At 33.1% G+C, this 20,741-nt stretch overlaps 1 protein-coding gene across 17 annotated transcripts in view; it reads left to right on the forward strand.

Moving 5' to 3' along the window:
* TRDN (triadin) overlaps positions 1 to 20,741 on the forward strand; it is a 481,452-nt gene that overhangs the window by 333,385 nt on the left and 127,326 nt on the right. For all 17 annotated transcript variants that reach the window (XM_074309957.1, XM_074309965.1, XM_074309958.1 and 14 more), the window contains 2 exons: positions 1,548 to 1,595; positions 18,230 to 18,277. In XM_074309957.1, coding sequence (XP_074166058.1) covers positions 1,548 to 1,595; positions 18,230 to 18,277 — 96 coding nt within the window. The remainder of the gene's footprint in view (positions 1 to 1,547; positions 1,596 to 18,229; positions 18,278 to 20,741) is intronic.

The raw sequence follows: 20,741 nt of genomic DNA on the forward strand, positions 1-20,741 counted from the left end.
TGTAGATTTACTCTCTGATAATTGCCAAGCAATATAATTCAGGGTATCTTAAACCTTTTCCACTCATGATCTCTTTGTGTCTGAGAAACGTTTATGTGACCCAGGGTATATAGGTATATAAAATGTATGCAAATCAAACATATCTTGATAACAAATCATAAGTACATGACTCCCGTATTCAGCTACAAGACCCCATCTGATGGGGAGGGGGGTTGTCATTGAATATTTTGCATCTTCAATTTTGTTATTTCAAAATAATTTGAAATATCTACTTCCTAACTGTTTTATATGATATTAATTGCAAGTTGGAACCTATTACACCTACTTTCTTACCTTAGCTGCCTTGTTAGTCTTGACTTAAAAAGGATGTCGATTTCAACTTAGCCTCAGGGATCCACTGAGATATTCCTCTCTGAAGTTAGTTTTTTTTTTTTATTTATAATAAAATAAAAGACATTTAATTCAATATGAAGTGACTAAGGCAGCAAGAGGGTGCTTCAAAATCACTAGCATTTGTATAGTGTTTTATAATTTGAGTATACTGAGTATATATACTATAATATATACATATTATAATACACTATATATAATTGTGTACATATAATATAATAATTTGATTGATAATAGGACTACGGGGGGGAAGATTTAATCAGGTCTGGGATTTGTTCCACGCTTATCATGTGCCATATTTAGCACGATTCCTGAGAATTTAAGTCAATTTCAGTGTTCAAGATATCGGATCAGAACTAGAAGATGTTACTTGAGTTCAAAATCTTAATAGAAGGATATAGATTGATATACAGGGAGACCCAAACATAAAGATATATATAAGCTCTAGCTCAACATATCAGGGAACAATATAGTTAGTATGGCACAAATAGGAGCAGAGTAGAGACATGTAGAGACATAGATGGAAACTTATACTTCAAATTGTGCTAAAAAAATGGAGTGAGGTTGGAAATGGAAGGATCACTTCTTTACTGTTAGTTTATATACCATTTAAATAAAAATCTCATTTTTGTTTTATGACTGGCATTTCAAGAAATACATTTATTTTCTCACAAGCAGCAAATAGTCTAATCATTTTTTCCAAAAACAATATCTAGTGTTGTACTCATGTTAGGCTGCTTTAGTGAGCTCTAGTAGACGTTTTCCTTCAAATAAAAAACTTAAAAAACCCACAGAAATTCTCCTGAGAGAAATTTTGATATCCTTTGAAATTACTTGTTATTAGTTTATTTTTTGCATATTATATGTGATATTAAAGTAGAGATGATTTTCCTGTATGTTTTCCCCCTTTCTATCAGCCTCTATTTCAATATTTAGAGTGTTTGTCATCATATGCTTTCATCAAGTTATTAATGAAAATCCCTTAGTAAATAACCTAATAACGCTTTTTGCTTTTTCCATCTCTTACTTTGCTTTCCAATGTCTTAAGTTCTGTTCTGTTTGTGCAGCTTAATCCTGATCTGCATTATAATAATATAAAGTATTGATCTGGCATCACTGATACTAATTTTTCATTTCTTGAATATCTGAATTTGCAGAAACTGAACGAAGCAAAGCAGAGGTTGCTGCTGCCTCAACAAAAAAAGGTAAACGATGCTGGAAAATAATGATGTACTTTTTAAAATGTAACCATAACTTATCTCAGTCAAGATTCCTAACACAATGCATTGTATAGTGGATGTGGGATACCTCTCAATATTGAGTTCCCTATTTTAGTGATTAAGGAACAAAATCATTTTCTTCAAGATTTATAGTGTAGGTGTTTAACAAGATTTTGTTTTTAGTATTCTAATAACAAAGGTTTTGTGACTGTGGAGCCATACATTAAAACAGTAATTAAAGTTAAAGAAAGTATGTTAAAAATTGCAGATTCATTTTTTTTTTCTTTTTGGAAATTGACATAGTAAAATTGTATTAAGCTCAATAGCACCCTGAACATTGGAGCCACATTTGAATTCAATTTACTACCTTAGAAAGTTCTGTCTTGCACAAATGAGATTTTGATGGATGGAACAAGCACAACCAATCTTTCACTTTACTTTGGAGATCATATCAACTCATGTAAACTCACTTCAAGAGATGAAACTCTAGGAAGGGGGGGAATTTTTCAAGCGAATCTGTTTGAGATGAATTTTTTTTAGGTTTCTTATGAACTACAGTATTGAGATCACTACTTTTTTAAAGGAACATATAACAAATCACTGTATTTAAAACCATCCTTATATTGCTCATGGGAGCATTCACTATATCTTTTTAAGATCTATCATTATGGATGTTTGAAATTGATTTATTTCTTTAGGTCACCATTTGCAGATTAAAGTTCTTATCTATCTAGCCCAATTTTGTCATTGAATAGATTTGGAGATAGGGGCACCATTACTTAACATGCTTAATTAAGCTCATACAAATAGCAAGGAATGGGATTTGAACCTAGCTCCCCTGACTCTCTAGGAAGAACAGAGAACTATACAACTTGTATTTTTGACTAAGCTGCCAAAGTTATTTTTGTGATCTTGTAGCAGTTATTTCCTCTTTATGTATCTTAATTGTTTCATCTATAAAGTGAAAAATTGGAAACAGTAAATCAGAGAATCACAAATATCAGAGTTGAAAAGAACATCGGACATCATTTAACATGACCAATGTATGAACAAAAATACCATCTATATTTTTTTAATTAAGTGGTTATCTAATCTTTGCTTGAAATGATTAATTTAATTGATAGTTCTATCTGGAAATTTTTCCAAACATAAAGCCTAAATTAATTTCTTTATAAATTCTACATATTAATGTTCTCTGGGACAAAGTTAATAATAAGCATAATACGTATATGCTTACTATATGCCAGGAACTGTTCTGGGTACTTTACAATTATCATCTAACTTAAATCTTAAAACAACATTTTTAGATAGATGATATTATTATTCCCGCTTTACAGATTTAAAAAAAAAGACTGAGGCAAATAGAGATTAAGTGATTTTTCCAGGATACACAACTAATACATGTCTGATCTCAAATTTGTACTCAGATTTATATTTCAGTCCCAATGTGCTAGTGGTCTCTGCACCATTTAGCTGCTTCTTAAAAAAAAAAAAAAAACTGTCCTTAAAAAAACAAGATAACTGAACAGACTTTCAGATAGTTCAATGTAGTTATGATGTCTTTTCCATTTTCTGTACTTCCTTTTAATTCTAATATTCTATGATTTAAGTTAAGATTATCAGCACTTTTGCTAATGTCTTTGAAAATGTGAAGGATGACTAATTGTACCACAAAAAAAAACAATTTTCCTTCAACTTTTCTAAAGAATGGCCAATACAGTGGATTTTCCCCATTCACCACATATCAATATACAGTTTTTAGATACCCATTTGTGTAGAATATCAAATTATGGTTTTAGCAAAATAGAAATATTATGACACTGTTCAATATTTTAATCAATCAAAACTATTGTTCCAATTATCTACTAAAAGGACATATCATCTACAAATAAAATGTAAGCATATAGCAGAATATTCATATTATTTTGATTTATAATTAGAGAACTCTGCCAATTTTCCACATATTATTACTCAGGACACTATGAGCAGGGGGTGTACAATGAGTATCTTTTTGATTACTTCTTGACATGGCATAGTGAACAACAAAATCCTAGATCTCCTACTAGCAGATTTCTTACAGTCTCTGCCTCAAATATATGCAGCCCCCTAATCCTACTATAAACTACTGATTTTTTCAATTAAATGCAATTTTGTGAGGACTTGATATTCCTGCCACAAGTTCCAATTTTGAATGTTTTATAAGAATTACCACAGGTTTTTTTTTTTTAAATGCTACCATATTTGATAAATTATTTAGTTAACTACATATCTTGCTCTGAATAAAAAAGTTTGGAATTTAAAAAAATACATTAATTTTACAGGGTTAAAATTATAACTAATCATTTAGCCTCTCACTTTGTCTAGTTAATTTAAGAAATTTCTAGAAGAGGGGCTTTTACTTACATCCTACCAATTAACAAGATATTTTTGGTTATTTTTGTTCAAGGTATACAGTTATATGAAATGCTACTTGACTAGGTTAACTTAGACTTTGAGAATTTCCTTATTCTTGTATTTTAGTTATAAAAATTTGTTCCTAGGTAACAGGAGCAATGCCAAATAGAAGAACACAGGGATATCTTTCTGCTTATCATTTTTTATTTACACTACCATTGAGATATCACAGCTAAATATACCCTATTTTAAAAACCACATAGCCAAACATAAAAACCTCTCAACAGCCTATTTCTGAGCAGAGGCCATATGTACACAAGCACAACCCAAGAGCATTTATATCTTTTCTTGTGGGACAACTGGTTCCTACAAATGTTTTTACTATAGTTTACAACACAGCTTAATGAGCTGTAGTCAATCAGGCAGACCACCTCCTTCAATTCAGTCTTAACAAGCTGTATGCCTATAAATAGGACTTTAATTTGACTTGACATGCTTTCAGAATTTGTTTGGTGCCATGTATGGCAGAATCTTTAAATCATCAGTAGTCCTTGCTCATTTATTTCTGCCTAACAGGTTATTATTTTCAAAACTGGGAATCGAGGAGAATCAGACAAACCATATTAGAGAAGGTCTAATGCTGGTAGCCAGGCTGTCCTATGAAGTTAGGCAAAGGCTATATCTTTTGACATTGTCAGAGAACCACAGATCTAATAATCTAGGGATGGGTAGTTACAGAGAGTGAATGAAAAAGATCAGGAGGTTAACCAAGGGGAAAATATAGCTAAGCTATGAATACCTTAAGTTAAATTTGAGCTATATTTCAAGATCTGGGATCAAGATCTCTGATCTCTCTCCTCTTCCCTCTGCCTCCAATGTATTTAATTCCAAGTCTGCAATACCTGTATAAGCAAAAGCTGCCCTGCTACTCCTTCAGATGCTATGATCCACAACTAGGGAGGCTCTTGGAGAATTGATCAGCCCAATAACAATAATAAATTGGAGGTAGAGGGAAGAGGAAAGAGGTCAGACAATGCAACAGCCTCTGAATTAGAGAACAGCAACTGCCTCTCAGTCTCCTTGTATTATTCTCTCACAAGAGGAGATACATTCAGCAGATCTGGATTGAATTTCCAGCAGCCACTGTCAGGTGGATCCCACATTATAACATATGGTCCCTGAACATGAGGTATAAGAAGCATAAGAATTACAAGAAGAACCTGCAGCATTCCAGAGCTGTTCATGAGAAGGATCCTTCCAGAAGTTCCTTTGGTAACCCATGGGAGCCCCAGTAAGACTTTTTTAATAGGGGCAATTAAATGGGCCAACACATCAAAGGGCCGGAGCCAGGAGACTGATGAAAGATTTAAATGCCTGTTCTGATTATAGTCCTCTTCCTGTTCGAAAGTTTGCTTCCATGATATCCTCACAAGATCAACACCTGCCACAACCATCTAGAAATGATAGTGCTGCTTGCATTTCTCAGTGTGTGGACCATGCTGTGGCGGGGAAATAATAATAAAACAAAAAATGGGGAATTGTTAAAAGGCAGGTCAATTCTCCAAGAGCCTCCACAGCTGTGCATCATAGCATCTGAAGGAGTTGCAGGACAACCTTTGCTGACACTGGTGTTGCAGACTGGGAATTAAATAAATTGGAAGCAGAGGGAAGAGGAGAGAAGTTAGACAATACAACTGCCTCTCAGTCCAGAGGTCAGTGAATACCAACTGCCTCTCAGTCTCTTTGTATCATCCTCTCACATAGGATCATAGGAGATTAATTTTGCAGTAGCCACTGTAACGTGGCTCCTGTATGCCCACAATTAACAATGGTTGAAGCACTTTGAAAATGTTAAATTATTATGTAAATACTACTATTATATTAATTATTGTTTTCATAATTAGTCTTATTAAATGTGATTTAATATATCAGTAGGCCTACTATAGATAATAGTTGGATAATGTGCTGTCTGCCATAGGTAACTCTGTGATCTCTAGAATCTAAAATTTAGGGGTCCATCAGAATGAACATATTTTATTATAGTTATGCCAGAACAATCAAGGAATCATTCTAACTGGTTTTTCTTGTATAGGCATTTATAAATCATGAAAGGTAACAACTATATATACACCAATGCTAGTTTTCCTTTTTCTGGAAACTGAAAGATAAAGGCTACATAACTCTGCTCTGCCTCTAGATAGTCATCCACATAAGAATAAGAGATAACTCTAGTTCGAATTCCCAATCTAGGTATCCTTTGTCTCAAGAGTAAAATTCCCAATAGCACCAAGTTTATTTTTATGTAGGTGGTTGATAGTTAGAATGAAATATTTTATATTGTATTTTAAACAGTATCTCATAGACTACAGAAATAAGTTTTCTCACCGGATAGATTTACCTTTCAGTTTTGACATCAAATTTGCAAATCATATTAGCCCATCCAGATCTTGCTGACCACAAAGTTCTATCCCTTCCATTGATATATACATAGGAACTACTTCCCTAGCACCACTATTACATAGTTTGAGAATTAATTCTTGGCCTATTATATAAATACCTAATTGGAACATAGGGAATCCATTCTGAAGAGAACATTGTTCTGTTTGAACTATAACTTTATTCAGTGATTTTTTTTTTTATCCATTAATGAATCAGCTTTTTTATTAAGCATTTGTTATATGTAAGACATGCTGAGCACTGGAGATACAAAAAAATGGGAAAACATGGTAGTTGTCCTAAAGGGGATTATATTCTAATAAAAGAGATGACATGTTATAACTTTATATATAAGACACATAAGTTATAAATGGAAGACAGTCCTGAAAGAAAGGCACTGTGTGTTAAGGGGAGATTTAATCAACAAAGTATTCTTTCAGAAGGGAAGATTTGAGTAGAATTTAGAAAGTGGTCAAAGAAGCTAGTTGAATGAAGAAGCTGGAAACTAGTTTTCAGAAGTTTTGAAATTACTGAGAGGAGAGAAATTAGAAGAACCTAGTACAGATACCTTTCTCAAGGAATTAATCTGAGAAGAATTAGAGAGACAGAGGCATGTAGCTAGCAGGGATAGTCAGATGAAATGGGATTCAGAATCTACTCATCTTTTTGTAGTTTACATTTTTAAATTGCCAAAATTATGATTGATATTTGTATACATGGAGTTATCCATTAACTTCCAGAGTATCTAAAAGTTTTTATTTCAAGAACTTTATTTAGAAATGAAATAGACATGTAAATTGTTTTCTTAGAAATATTACCAGGTTTCTGAGTTCATGTAAGTGAAGAAAGTGGACATCTAAATGCAATTGATTTTTATGAAATCTAGGGAAAAAAAAAGAAATGAATAAAGAAATCCTCTGAGAAATTCCAGCAAACTGAAATGGAAAAGTTGGGGATAAAATGTTCATATGTTTTAAGCAGTTATTTGCCCTTTTATATTTTAAAATATTATAATATTTCAATTGATTTACCTTCTTGTCTTAACCTGAATGGAATATTTTCATTCCAAAATTAATTCTAGAAATAATTTAATGAGGAGGGAGTGGAGCCAAGATGGTAGAGAGGACACATGCTTCATTCTGAGCTCCCTTTTACCCTCACTTACTGATTACCAAATTCAGCCTTTGAAATAGTGCTTGAGTGGTAAAATACACAAATATTGAGAGTTCAACAAATTACCAGCAAACAATAATCTGGAAGATCACCAGAAAAGGTCTGCCCTGTTGGGGGTGGGGGAGAAGAGGCCAGCATAGGTAGGGAGGCAGAACATGGAGGCTAGGACATGCTGAGTGCACCAGGGGTGGGGTGTGGAATCTGCAGGTGGAAAATTGGGAGGGAGGACTCTACTACAGGTTGGCTGCTCTGCTTTGGTTGCAAAGCAGTAGATCAGCAGAGAAGTGACACAAATGCCAAAGGTGGAGTATACCCCAAAACACGAGAGTTTAACAGGACTTGGCCACACCTATCCAGCACCAGGGGTGACTCAGCATGCACCACAGTGCAGCTGCTCAGCCACATTACACAGTGTGTATGCTTTGCCCAGGGCAGTCACACTTCTTCAGCACAGCTAGGCTCTCGCCAGGGCAGTGACACTTTCACTGCACAGGCCTCTGGCCAGGGCAGTTATACTTCAGCAGCTTACCTGCTCTTTGCAGCCCCTTCACAGGACAGCTACTGTCCATCTATTCCTATTCTGTAGAGGAAGCTGGTAATCTCCTTGCCCTGAAGGCAGACCTCAACAGCTTTTTAAAAATGAGTAAAAAAGCAAAGTGAACTCTAACTATAGATAGCTTCTATACAGAAAGAGAACAGATTTCCAACACTGAAGAGGCTAATAGCAGACAGTCTCCAGACAAAACCCCAAAGGGAGATATAGACTGGTCCCCATAACACAAGGCTCTCCAAAAAAAAATTATAAAAAATCTTAAAAGAGAGCTAGAAGAAAAACGGGGAAAGGAAAGAGAAGCTCTGCAAGAAAGTATGGAAAAGGCATATAACTCATTAAAAGAAAATTTTGATAAAGTAGAAAAAGAAAATAACTTTCTGAAAAATAAATTGGAAAAGGTAAAGATCTCCCAGGGAAACAGAATTTGTGAACTGGAAAAGATAAAGAACTCCCAGGAAAGTAGGATATGTGAATTGGAAAAAGAAAATAACTCATTAAAAAAAATTAGTGAAATGGAAAAAAATTCCATAGAGCAAAACAACTTATTTAAAAACTCAATTGGACATATACAAAGAGAATTAAAAATAAAGTTAATGAAGAAAATAATTAATTAAAAATCAGAACTGAAAAAATAGAAATGAATGATCCTTTGAGACATCAAGAATCAGTCAAGCAAAACCAAAAAATGAAAAAAATAGAAAAAAATGTTAAATATCTACTTGGAAAAACAACAGACCTGGAAAATAGATCTAGGAAAGATAATCTGAGGATTATTAGACTTCCTGAAGATTATGATGGAAAAAAAAGAGCCTAGACACTATTTAACAGGAAATCATCAAAGAGAACTGCCCAGATGTAATAGAATCAGAAGGTAAAATAGGCATTGAAAGAATTCATCGAACACCTTCTGAAAGAGACCATAAAATAAAAACTCCAAGAAATATTGTGGCTAAATTTCAGAACTATCAGACTAGGGAAAAAATATTACAAGCAGCCAGAAGAAAACAATTCAGATACTGAGGAACCACAATAAGGATCACTCAGAATCTAGCAGCTTCTCCATTAAAGGATTGAAGAACCTGGAATCTGATATTCTGAAAGGTAGCCATGAATAAACTACCCAGCTAAGCTGAGCATTTTCTTTGAGGGAAAAAGATGGGCATTCAATGAAATAGGTGAATTCCATTTATTCCTAATGAAAAAACTAGTACTAAAAAAAAAATTTTGACCTCCAAATATAGGACTCAAGAGAAGCATAAAAGATAAAAAGAACTCTTGAGAACTGAATTTCTATTATAAGTACACATAAAGAATATGTGTATAATTTGATTTTTACTGTTATAAAAAAAAAAACCAGGGAGTTAGAAGTAGAAAGGGGATTATGTCAGAAAAAGGGAAAAGGGAAGATAAAAAGAAGGAAATTACATCTCATTTAGAGGCAAAGGAAACCTATCATATCTGAGTGAATTAAGGGAGGGGGAAGAACATTGTATGAATCTTACTCTCATCAGATTTGGCTCAAAGAGAAAATATTAGACATATTTGGTTTACAAAGAAACTTCTCTCATCTCATTAAAAAGTGGGATAGAAAGAGGAAAAGAGTAGGTTAAATAGAAGGAAATACAGAAAAAAATAAGGGAAAGGTATAAGAAAGGGGAAGGGACTCAAAGAGAGTCTAAAGAGGGAGAGTTGTGTGAGGCAAGTGGTGCCCTTAAGTTTAATACTGGGGGGGAGGGAGAGGAAAGGGAGGAAAGAAAAAGAAAAGCATATTCTGGGGGTAATAAAATGGCAGAAAATACAGAATTATTAGTTTTAACTGTAAATGTGAATGGGATGAACTCTCCCATAAAGCGAAGGCAGATAGCAAATTAGATCAAAAGCCAGCATCCTACTCTATGCTGTTTACAGGAAACATATTTAAAGCAGAGGAAACATAAAAGGCTGGAGCAGAATCTATTATTCTTCAGGTGAAGTAAAAAAAGCAGAGGTAGCCATCCTTATCTCAGATCAAGCAAAAGCAAAAATTGATCCAATTAAAAGAGATAAGAAAGGAAACTATATCTTGCTAAAAGGGAGCATAGACAGTGAAGCAGTATCAATACTAAACATATATGCACCAAGTGGTATAACATCTAAATTCCTAAAGGAGAAGTTAAAAGAGTTGCAAAAAGAAATAGACATGGGGGCAGCTAGGTGGTGCAGTGGATAGAACAACAGCCTTGAATTCAGGAGGACCCAAGTTCAAATCTGGTTTCAGACACTTAACACTTTCTGGCTGTGTAACCCTGGGCAAGTCACTTAACCCCAGCCTCAAAAAAAAAAAAAAAAAAAAAAAAAAAAAAAGAAAAGAAAAGAAAAGAAAAAAGAAAAAAAAAAGAAATAGACAGCAAAACTATAATAGTGGGAGATCTCAATCTTGAACTCTCAAAATTAGATAAATCAAACTCTTAGGATTCTTACAAGGTGCTAAATCACTGGAATGAATAGAGACAATAATTATCTAATTTAGCATGGTTCAGTATGATTGATCTGACCCTATAAGGAGATATTATGGGCCAGAAGTTGAAACAAGGTACTAAGTGGAATTGAGGAGACAATGGTTAAATCTAATTTAACATAGATTTAGTCCTACAACAAATTTTCCTCATTATATAATGATTGGTGTATACTCAGTGTGGAACATATAAGTGAGAAACTCTTAGAACTTCTGGAGAACTTGAGGAGAACTTCCCAATAAGATCAGGAGTGAAACAAGGTTGCCCACTATCATCATTACTATTCAATATTGTATTAGAAATGCTAGCTTTGGCAATAAGAGTTAAGAAAGAGATTAAAGGAATTAGAGTAGGTGATGAGGAAACCAAATTATCACTCTTTGCAGGTGATATGATGGTATACTTAGAGAACTCCAGAGATTCTACTAAAAAGTTATTAGAAATAATCCACAACTTTAGCAAAGTTGCAGGATACAAAATAAACCCACATCAGCATTCTTATATATTACTAACAAAATCCAACAGTTAGAAATTCCAACAAAGAGAAATTCCATTTAAAATAACTGCTGATGATATAAAATATTTGGGAATCTATCTGCCAAGGGAAAGTCAGGAACTATATGAGCAAAATTACAAAACATTTCCCACACAAATAAATTCATATCTAACCAACTGGAAAAAGTGCTCTTGGATAGATTGAGTGAATATAATAAAGATGACAATACTACCTGAACTAATCTATTTATTTAGTGCTATGCCAATCAGACTCCCAAAAAACTATTTTAATGACTTCAGATAAATAATAACAAAATTCACTGGAAGAAAAAAAGTTCAAGACTTTCAAGGGAACTAATGAAAAAAAAAATCAAATGAAAGTGGACTAGCTGTATCAGATCTAAAACTATATCATAAAGACGTAGTCACCAAAACCATTTGTTATTGGCTAAGAAATAGATTAGTTGATCAGTGGAATAGGTTAGGTTCACAGGACAAAATAGTCAATAACTTTAATAATCTATTGTTTGACAAACCCAAAGACCCCAACTTTTGGGACAAGAATTCACTATTTCACAAAAGCTGCTGGGAAAATTCAAAATTAGTATGGCAGAAACTAAGCATTGACTCACACTTAACTGTATACCAAAATAAGGTCAAAGTGGGCATAAAGAATGAGATTATAAATAAATAAAACAACATAGGATAGTTTACTTCTCAGACCTGTGGAGGAGAGAGGAATTTATGACCAAAGAACTAGAGACCATTACTGATCACAAAATAGAAAATTTTGATTATATCAAATTAAAAATATTTTGTACAAACAAAACTAAAGCAGACAAGATTAGAAGGGAAACAATAAACTGGGAAAATATTTTTATAGTCAAAGGTTCTGATAAAGGCCTCATTTCCAAAATATAGAGAATTAACTCATATTTATAAGAAATCAAGCCATTCTCCAGTTGATAAATGGTCAAAGGATATGTAATTCTTGTATGAAGAAATGGAAACTATTTCTAGCCATATGAAAAGATGCTCCAAGTCATTATTAATCAGAGAAATGCAAACTAATACAACTCTAAGATATCACTACACACCTCTCAGATTGGCTAGGATGACAGGAAAAGTTAATTCTGAATGTTGGAGGGGATGTGGGAAAACTGGGATACTGATACATTGTTGGTGGAATTGTGAATACAGCCACCCATTCTGGAGAGCAATTTGGAGCTATGCTCAAAAAGTTATCAAACTATGCACACCCTTTGATCCAGCAGTGTTACTACTGGGCTTATATCCCAGAGATCTTCAAAAAGGGAAAGGGGCCTGTATGTGCAAAAATGTTTGTGGAAGCCCTTTTTGTAGTGGCTAGAAATTGGAAATTAAATGGATGCCCACCAATTGAAGAATGGCTGAATAAATTGTGGTATATGAATGTTATGGAATATTATTGTTCTAAAAGAAATGACCAACAGGATGATTTTAGAAAGGCCTGGAGAGACTTACATGAACTGATGCTGAGTGAAATGAGCAGGACCAGGAGATCATTATATACTTCAAAAACAATACTATATGATGATCAATTCTTATGGACATGGCTCTCTTCAACAATGACATGAACCAAATCAGCTCCATTTGTTTAATAATGAAGAGAACCAGCTACACCCAGTGAAAGAACTCTGGGAAATGAGTGCAAACCATGACAAAGAATTTCCACTCCCTCTGTTTTTGTCTGCTTGCATTTTTTTATTTCCTTCTCAGGTTAATTTTACCTTATTTCTAAGTCCGATTTTTCTTGTGCAGCAAAATAACTGTATGTATGTGTGTATATGTATACATACATACATATATATATACATACATATATATATATATATATAGTATTTAACATATGCTTTAACATATTTAACATGTATTGGTCTACTTGCCATCTAGGGAAGGGGATGGGGGAAAGGAGGGGAAAAAGTTGGAACAGAAGGTTTTGCAAGGGTCAATGCTGAAAAATTGCCCATGCATATATCTTGTAAATAAAAAGCTATAATAAGAAAGAAATTACTACATGAGCTTGTTAAATTTGCCAAAATTAATTCTAGAAATAACTTCATGAGTTTGTTAAATATAAAAATTAATTTCCATATAAAGAGTAATAATATAACTAAGTCCTGCTTTAAGATGACAGTATGACTTTCAAAAAAATGTTTTCACAATTTTTGCCTTTTGTTTAGACTATTTAGAATTCTTGTATGTACAGTTTGGTCAAATAAGTATTTGAGAGGTTATTAATCACAATCCATAGAAATTGGGTTTTAATGTGTTTTTGAATAGTCCATTTCATTTTTTTGGCATTATATATTACTATTATATTAGTTTATATTATATTATATTAGATGGATACTTGTTAAGAGAAAATTATCCATACAGAGGTGGCAGTCATTAAACTTGTATACACCATAGTGAATAACAGAGTGGGGTATTTAGGATGAAATAGGTATATAATATGAATAACATGAGCATGTGAACTCAGTCAGAAAAGTAATGTATTAAGGAAATAAATTTAGTAACATCATATTGCTCCAGAATCCCAACAGAAAAGGATGGGTAGCCACTATTATCTTCTGCTGATTTCTGTATCAATCCCTATTAGACTGATACAAGTAATGAAGGAGGTGGCATTTCACATAATTCATCTGCACAAATAATTTTTCAGGCATTAAATGTAAAGCATATAAGACCACTTTTGAATTGAATTAGAATTTAAATAATTTAAGCCTAAAGTGATTTTCTGAGAATGTGGACACTATCTTAAAATAATAGGGAATAAGGAATGACATTTAGGTAGAAAGAATAAAATGAGATTCAAAAGAAATTGAAATAATTGTTGCAAGTTACTTGACCATGACCTCATAAGGATTCTTTTTAAAGCTATGCTAAAAGGATAATGGGCATTGATGGATTGAAGTCCTAAGGATTAGCAGTTATGGTAACATTGGAAGGACTCAACCAAAGTGATGGCAACCACAAAGACAGCAAGATAGAATAAGTTTTGTTAAATATAGTGAAACTATAGATAGATAGATAAATAGATAGATAGATAGATAGAGTGTGTGTGTGTGTGTGTGTGTGTGTGTGTGTGTGTGTGTGTGTGTACCTTGGTACCTGGTAATACTGTCAAAATAAAAGAGGAATTAAGTTAGTTGGAGATGACATTCTCAAGAAGGGCATACTGTTTTTTTGTAATTACTATTTTTTTTCCCTAGATATTCACAAATCCTGCTTATAACTAGAATTGAACACAATGTTCCAAATGTGTAGAGAATGTTGGAAAGAGCTTAGTCTTTGGTCCCAGATCAACTTATTTTCCCTGTAATTATTTACAATGTACCACATAATGTTAAATGTGCCCAGAAACACACAAAGTGACATACTGCTCTTTCTAAACTCTCTTCTCTCAGAGATCCTCTAGGGAGTAGAAAGAATGTTCCTTCAAAAAAAATTTAGGTTCAGTCTGCCTTCTGCAAAAATAGTTTCCAGTCAATCAATGCATATTATTTATCTATATGGTGTACTTTTTTTAAAAATTATCTATATTTAAGATAAAGTGCTCATACCAACCTATTATGGTTCTTTTGTGTACACAGATTTTCTTTGGTTCATGTTTCACTGATGATCTATAATGTATTGTATGAGTCTCATAGCCCCAGACTTAGTGCAATAAATAAGTTTCACCAAATGGGAGTGGGCTATTTCCTAGAGTAATGAATTCTTGGTATCTTTTTGATATATTGTCTAGACAATGTATAAATCTATACAATGCATAATTTTATATATGTATACATATTTATATATAGTGTATAAATGTATAGGATGTATTTTATACATTTGTATATATTTGTATACATTTATACATCTAGACTTCATTGTCTTTTTTTAGTCAGTGGTAACTGATAGCTCTTTATTTTCTGTGTTGCTCATTTGATAAGTACTCATAGGACATGTTATGAGATTCCTATTTGTATTTAATTTCTGTCACTTTTTCCTCATATCACCCAATATGGCTTCCTTTAAAAGTTTACATTTATACAGCTCTTAAGTTGTCATCTATTTTCCATACTGGCCTCAGATACTTATTATCTGTGTGACTTTGGAAAAGCCATATAAGTGTGTTTATTTGGTTCCCTCAACTGCAAAATGAGCTGAGTAAAGGAAATGGCAAACCATTTCATTATCTTTGCAATGATATGAGGTCATGAATAGGTAGATGCTACTCAAAATTTCTAAGCAACATTAAATATGTGTGTTTTTTACATACTGAAATTTTGAAAATTTAGAAACTGAAATTCAGAGAAGTTGATTTGTTCCACAAATGATTACTAAGTTTCTTTTTTTTTTTTTTTGAACATGTTTACCATTTTTTTGGAAATGACATTTAATCAGTATTTAGATGTAATACTTGCTTAAGAAGTAGGTGTGAAGAGTTGGGTTCAAGATCATTTTTGATATATACTAGTTTCATTGACCCTGGACAAATCATTTAAACACTTAGTATAACCTAAACTCACATTTATAATGCTAGCATTCTTTTTTTTCCTTTTTTTTTAATTTTAATTTTATTTTATAATTATAACTTTTTTTGACAGTACATATGCATGGGTAATTTTTTACAACATTATCCCTTGCACTTACTTCTGTTCAGATTTTTTCCCTTCCTCCCCCAACCCCCTCCCCCAGATGGCAGGCAGTCTTATACTTGTTAAATATATTACAATATATTCTAGATACAATATATGTGTGTAGAACCGAATTTCTTGTTGCACAGGAAGAATTGGATTCAGAAGGTAAAAATAACAGTTTACACTCATTTCCCAGTGTTCCTTTTCTGGATGTAGCTGATTCTGTCCATCATTGATCAATTGGAATTGGATTAGCTCTTCTCTATGTTGAAGATATCCACTTCCATCAGAATACATCCTCATACAGTATCATTGTTGAAGTGTATAATGATCTTCTGGTTCTGCTCGTTTCACTTAGCATCAGTTGATGTAGGTCTTTCCAAGCCTCTCTGTATTTCTCCTGTTGGTCATTTCTTACAGAACAATAATATTCCATAACATTCATATACCATAATTTACCCAACCATTCTCCAATTGATGATTACTAAGTTTCAGAGCTAAGATATTTGACTGCTAGTCTATTAACTTTTACACTACATACTTGATTAATATTGGTGAAATAAATGAATGAATGCTTTGCACACAATAAGAAGTTGCAACACTAGTTTAATTGTTTTAGATTGAATCTGAGTGTAATTACATTGTATGAAGAGGCTACAGGCAATATAGAATGCACCACACCTTTTTAGGAGTGGACAATATGTTGTTTTATTTAGCTTTACTGTACTTATTGTTGTAAGAGAATGTTCTTTAGTGAGAATCATAGGGAAATGACAGAGGGAAAAAATCAATAGAACCTGTAAAATGTGAAAGAGGAAAAAAAGAGAAAGCTTTTTAGCAATAAAATCTTTGGATCCATTTTTTTTCAAGTATAGTTTGCTCAAATATAGCACGTATATGTATATATTTACATAGTATGTAGTATAGTATGTAAATGTACATAAGTATATAGTATAAGTAAGTATATAATTAACATTGTATATAATGGGCTTGGTAATATTCACTCAAATGGAACATTTATCTCTTTCTTCCATTTTTATCCATTTTATCTGATTCTAACTGAATAGAAGTTAAAAGGCACAAAATATTTAAAAATTTAAATTAAAGCAAATGTGTTTTATATGTGACGGTTTCCCAGATGCCCATAATAGAAGGTATTGTGATACTTGCTATCTTCAGACCATACTTGACTAAAGCAGAACTCCTTGATTCAGTCTTAACTGGCACCATGTATTAGCAATATCTAGACTAGGAAAACAATATTACAGCATTTACTACAGAGTTGTTATATAATTTCATAAAAGACAGTCTTTTGCCATATATATATATATATATATATATATATATATATGATTTTTATCTATATAGATTTTTATGTTTTCAAGCAAACATTTTCAGGTTCATTTATTCATTCACCATTAATTGCTTTCTATATGCAGGCACTGCACTACACATGGAGATAAAAGACAAAAGTCAGATAGTCCTATATAACAAGATACTGCATTCTTTTGTGAAGAGAGAGGAATGCCCAGTTTTGTCTTTTCCCCCGGTACTTAGCACACTAACTAATAGACACTTAACAAAGGCATATTGATTGAAGATTTCAGACTTACAGAGTATGTTGGGAAATATTGAGATACAGTTATAAAAAGAACTTTGTTCTTTGTCATCTAGGCATTTATAAGCACTTTGCCAAATTTTATATTCATTTTTCACATTACAGGACAGAAACAATCACTGTTTTATTTTCCAGGATGAAATTTATTTTGCTGACTAATTCCATAACTCTTTTAATGTTCAAATATTCAACATTCAAATAAGAGCCTCCAATGAACTTATTAATAAGTATAACATGCCTCAGTCAAGTCAAATTCATCCTGAGTTATATACCAGTTTGTCCTTTAGTTGTTTTGGGATGACTTCATCCATCTAAGATTCAAGTGGAATAAATCCCAATCTAAAACTCAAACCCATACAGCTTGATTAGGTTCTGTCTAGATTGTATTTGAAGAACCACTCAGCTGACATTTTCAAGGGACTAAAGAGCTTCAAGATAACCTAGAATGTAAGTAATTAATTGCAATTCTGTCAAGCTCAAGATGTTTGTTTGGATTGTTAGTCAAAGAAAAAAGCAAAATACTAGAAAAGGAGATTTGAGTTAATCATCAGGCTGGGTAAGACCCCCAAACCCACTTTTCCCTTCTTTCCTCTACATTTTTACATAAAAAAATTATGGTTTCTAATCTACATCATAGATTGGGGAGGATTATTTTGATGCCATAAAAACATGAGAAACATTTGTTTTAGAGATTTATGTAAACACTGAATTTATTGTGGACAATTTCTGCCTCCAGGGGCTTCCATTACAACAAGAAGTCTTAGTTGAGCCTTATCTTTGTTTTTCAGCAACTGCTGGAAAGAAGGAAGAGAAATCAACCAAAGCAGCTGAGCAAGGTAAAAAAAAATGAAGCGCGTTGACATTATCTTCTTTAGAAAGACAACTGCACGAGGAGGAAAACACTGGATTCAGACAGGCAGAAGACAATAACCTTTAAATTCATTGCTCCATTAGTGATTGCTTCCCTGTGCCACAGAGAATTTGAGCCTGCCATCTGGGGCTTGTCTATACTCATGTAATTCAAGTTTTCACTCCAAGTTGAGAACAGGCAAACTGTACCAAGCACTTCATTACTTCCTAAGGAAAATAAGGCTGCTGAGAACAAGAGAAATATTTTAAGGAACTCACAGCCAGGTTTTTGTTCTATGTGCCAGTCCAATATCACCAATAATAAATCAGTTTATCCTTCTGACTCTTCGACTGATTATATTGTGACAGCAATATTTTACCTGCTATTATTCAACATGATTTGCTCTTGAAACAACAATTCGTGGGTTTAATTTTTTAAAAAGCTAAAGGTTATCAAAGGATAACAAAAATGCCTTGAGTCATATTGAGGCTAAACAGACATCTCTTTTCTATTTTCCCAGAAAGATAATCTTTTATTTCAAAAGTGTTAATTCCATAAATTAAACCAACTTTGCATGAGAGCTAAGATACTTTCAAGTACTACTGGACCTTGTTACTAGAGTGAAATATCATTATCATCATCCTTATTATTACTTTAATTATAAAAGAGTTATTTAGAGTCTCCTGCTTTTATTCTCCAAGTCATAGAATATTAGCACTTGATGGTAACTGAGAGACCATAGAGTTCTTCCTTCTCAATTAATAGGAATCTCCACTAGACCACTCAGAAGGCTTCTAGTGATAGGACTTTACCATCTCCCAAAACAGCCTATTATAATTTGTGACAGGTATAACATGTACATGGAGTCCAGTTCATTTTTTTGGTACATTCAGTCTATTGGTCTTTATTCTGTTTACTATAGTCAAGCAGAATAAAGATTATACGATCATGTAACTGCCCTTTACTTACTTGAATCAGATACTATTTCTCTCATGCTCCCTGTGTAGAAGCGTTCTTTCCAGGTTAAATACTTCCCATTTCTTCAATGAATACTCATATTTCATGGTTTTAGGCACTGACTCATACTAATTGGACTCTTCTAGAGTCTTTTTGTCTTGGCAGTGTCTTTAAAATATAATGCCTAGAATTTAGGATAATACTCTAGATGAAGTTTTACCATGGAAGTATGGGACTATAATATTTCTAGTTCTGAAAATTATTTGTCTGTTAAGGTAGCCTAAGATTATTTTAGTTTTTTAATTGACATTTTGCATCATGTAAACAAACAATGAGCTTGTAAGTTCACTAAAATCTTCAGGGGGTTATACATGAACTTGTATTATTAGCTATATCTCCTCCATCCTGTACTTATAATGTCAATTTTAAAGCACACAGATTTAAGAGTTGGAATAAATCTCTACAAAATTTTATATTCTTGGATGTAGTACATAATTTTTGTCAGTGGAGCTAGATTTCTTTGTATTCTTTTTCATTTGTGTTTGTTTGTTTAGACCTGTGGTGAGAAACCCCTCTCTATTAGTACAACTCAGCAATTATTCTACCAAAGATAGTTATGGAGTTGCATAGGTCAATGAAATATTAATTGACTCATTCAGTGTCATAGGTAGGATTTTTGAGAAACAGAATATGAACCCACATCATTACTTTGAACCCAATTCTCTGCTCATTATTAAATGGTGACTCGTTGTTGCAATTCTGTTGCTCAATATGAGAGATCACTATATCTGTGCTGTTCATTATGTAATTTGAAAAGCAACAGTCCTGTGCCTTTATCCAACTCTTTAGGAACCAAATTACTGAACAGACCATAGCCAAGAAGTTGAGGGACAGAATCTTGTGACACTACTAGAGACATATTTACATAGATCCAATAATTGGAATTCTTTGGGTACAACCATTCAACCAATTCTATAACCACCAACTACATCACGACTCAGTCTACATCTCTCTGTCTTATATCCACAAGTATACCAAGAATTGTTGTTGTTTTTCAGTTGATTCACTCTTGTCAGATTCTCCATAACCCCATTTGGCATTTTCTTGGCCATTGGTTCACCATTTTCTTCTCCAGCTAATTTTATAGAAGAGCTGACGCAAATGGGGTTAAGTGAGTTTCCCAGGGTTACATAGTTACTAAATGTCTGAGATCATATATGAATTTAGGAAAATGAGTCTTGTTGACACAGGTCCAGGATACTACCAACTGTGACACCTAGCTGCCAAAGAAATATTCTATCAAATATGTTACTCATATCCAGATAAAATGTGTTATTTCCCTAATCTTCAATTGTAATACATTGTAATAAAAAGGACATCATGATTTGAGCTTGAAAAGAAGTTTGTGGCCATCCATTTCAATGCTCTCATTTTGTTAATGAGAAAATTGAAAATGTTAAATGACAGCTGGCATCTGAACCCAGAATTTCTAA

The sequence above is a fragment of the Sminthopsis crassicaudata genome, chromosome 4, assembly GCF_048593235.1.
Source record: "Sminthopsis crassicaudata isolate SCR6 chromosome 4, ASM4859323v1, whole genome shotgun sequence".
Taxonomy (NCBI): Eukaryota; Metazoa; Chordata; class Mammalia; order Dasyuromorphia; family Dasyuridae; genus Sminthopsis; species Sminthopsis crassicaudata.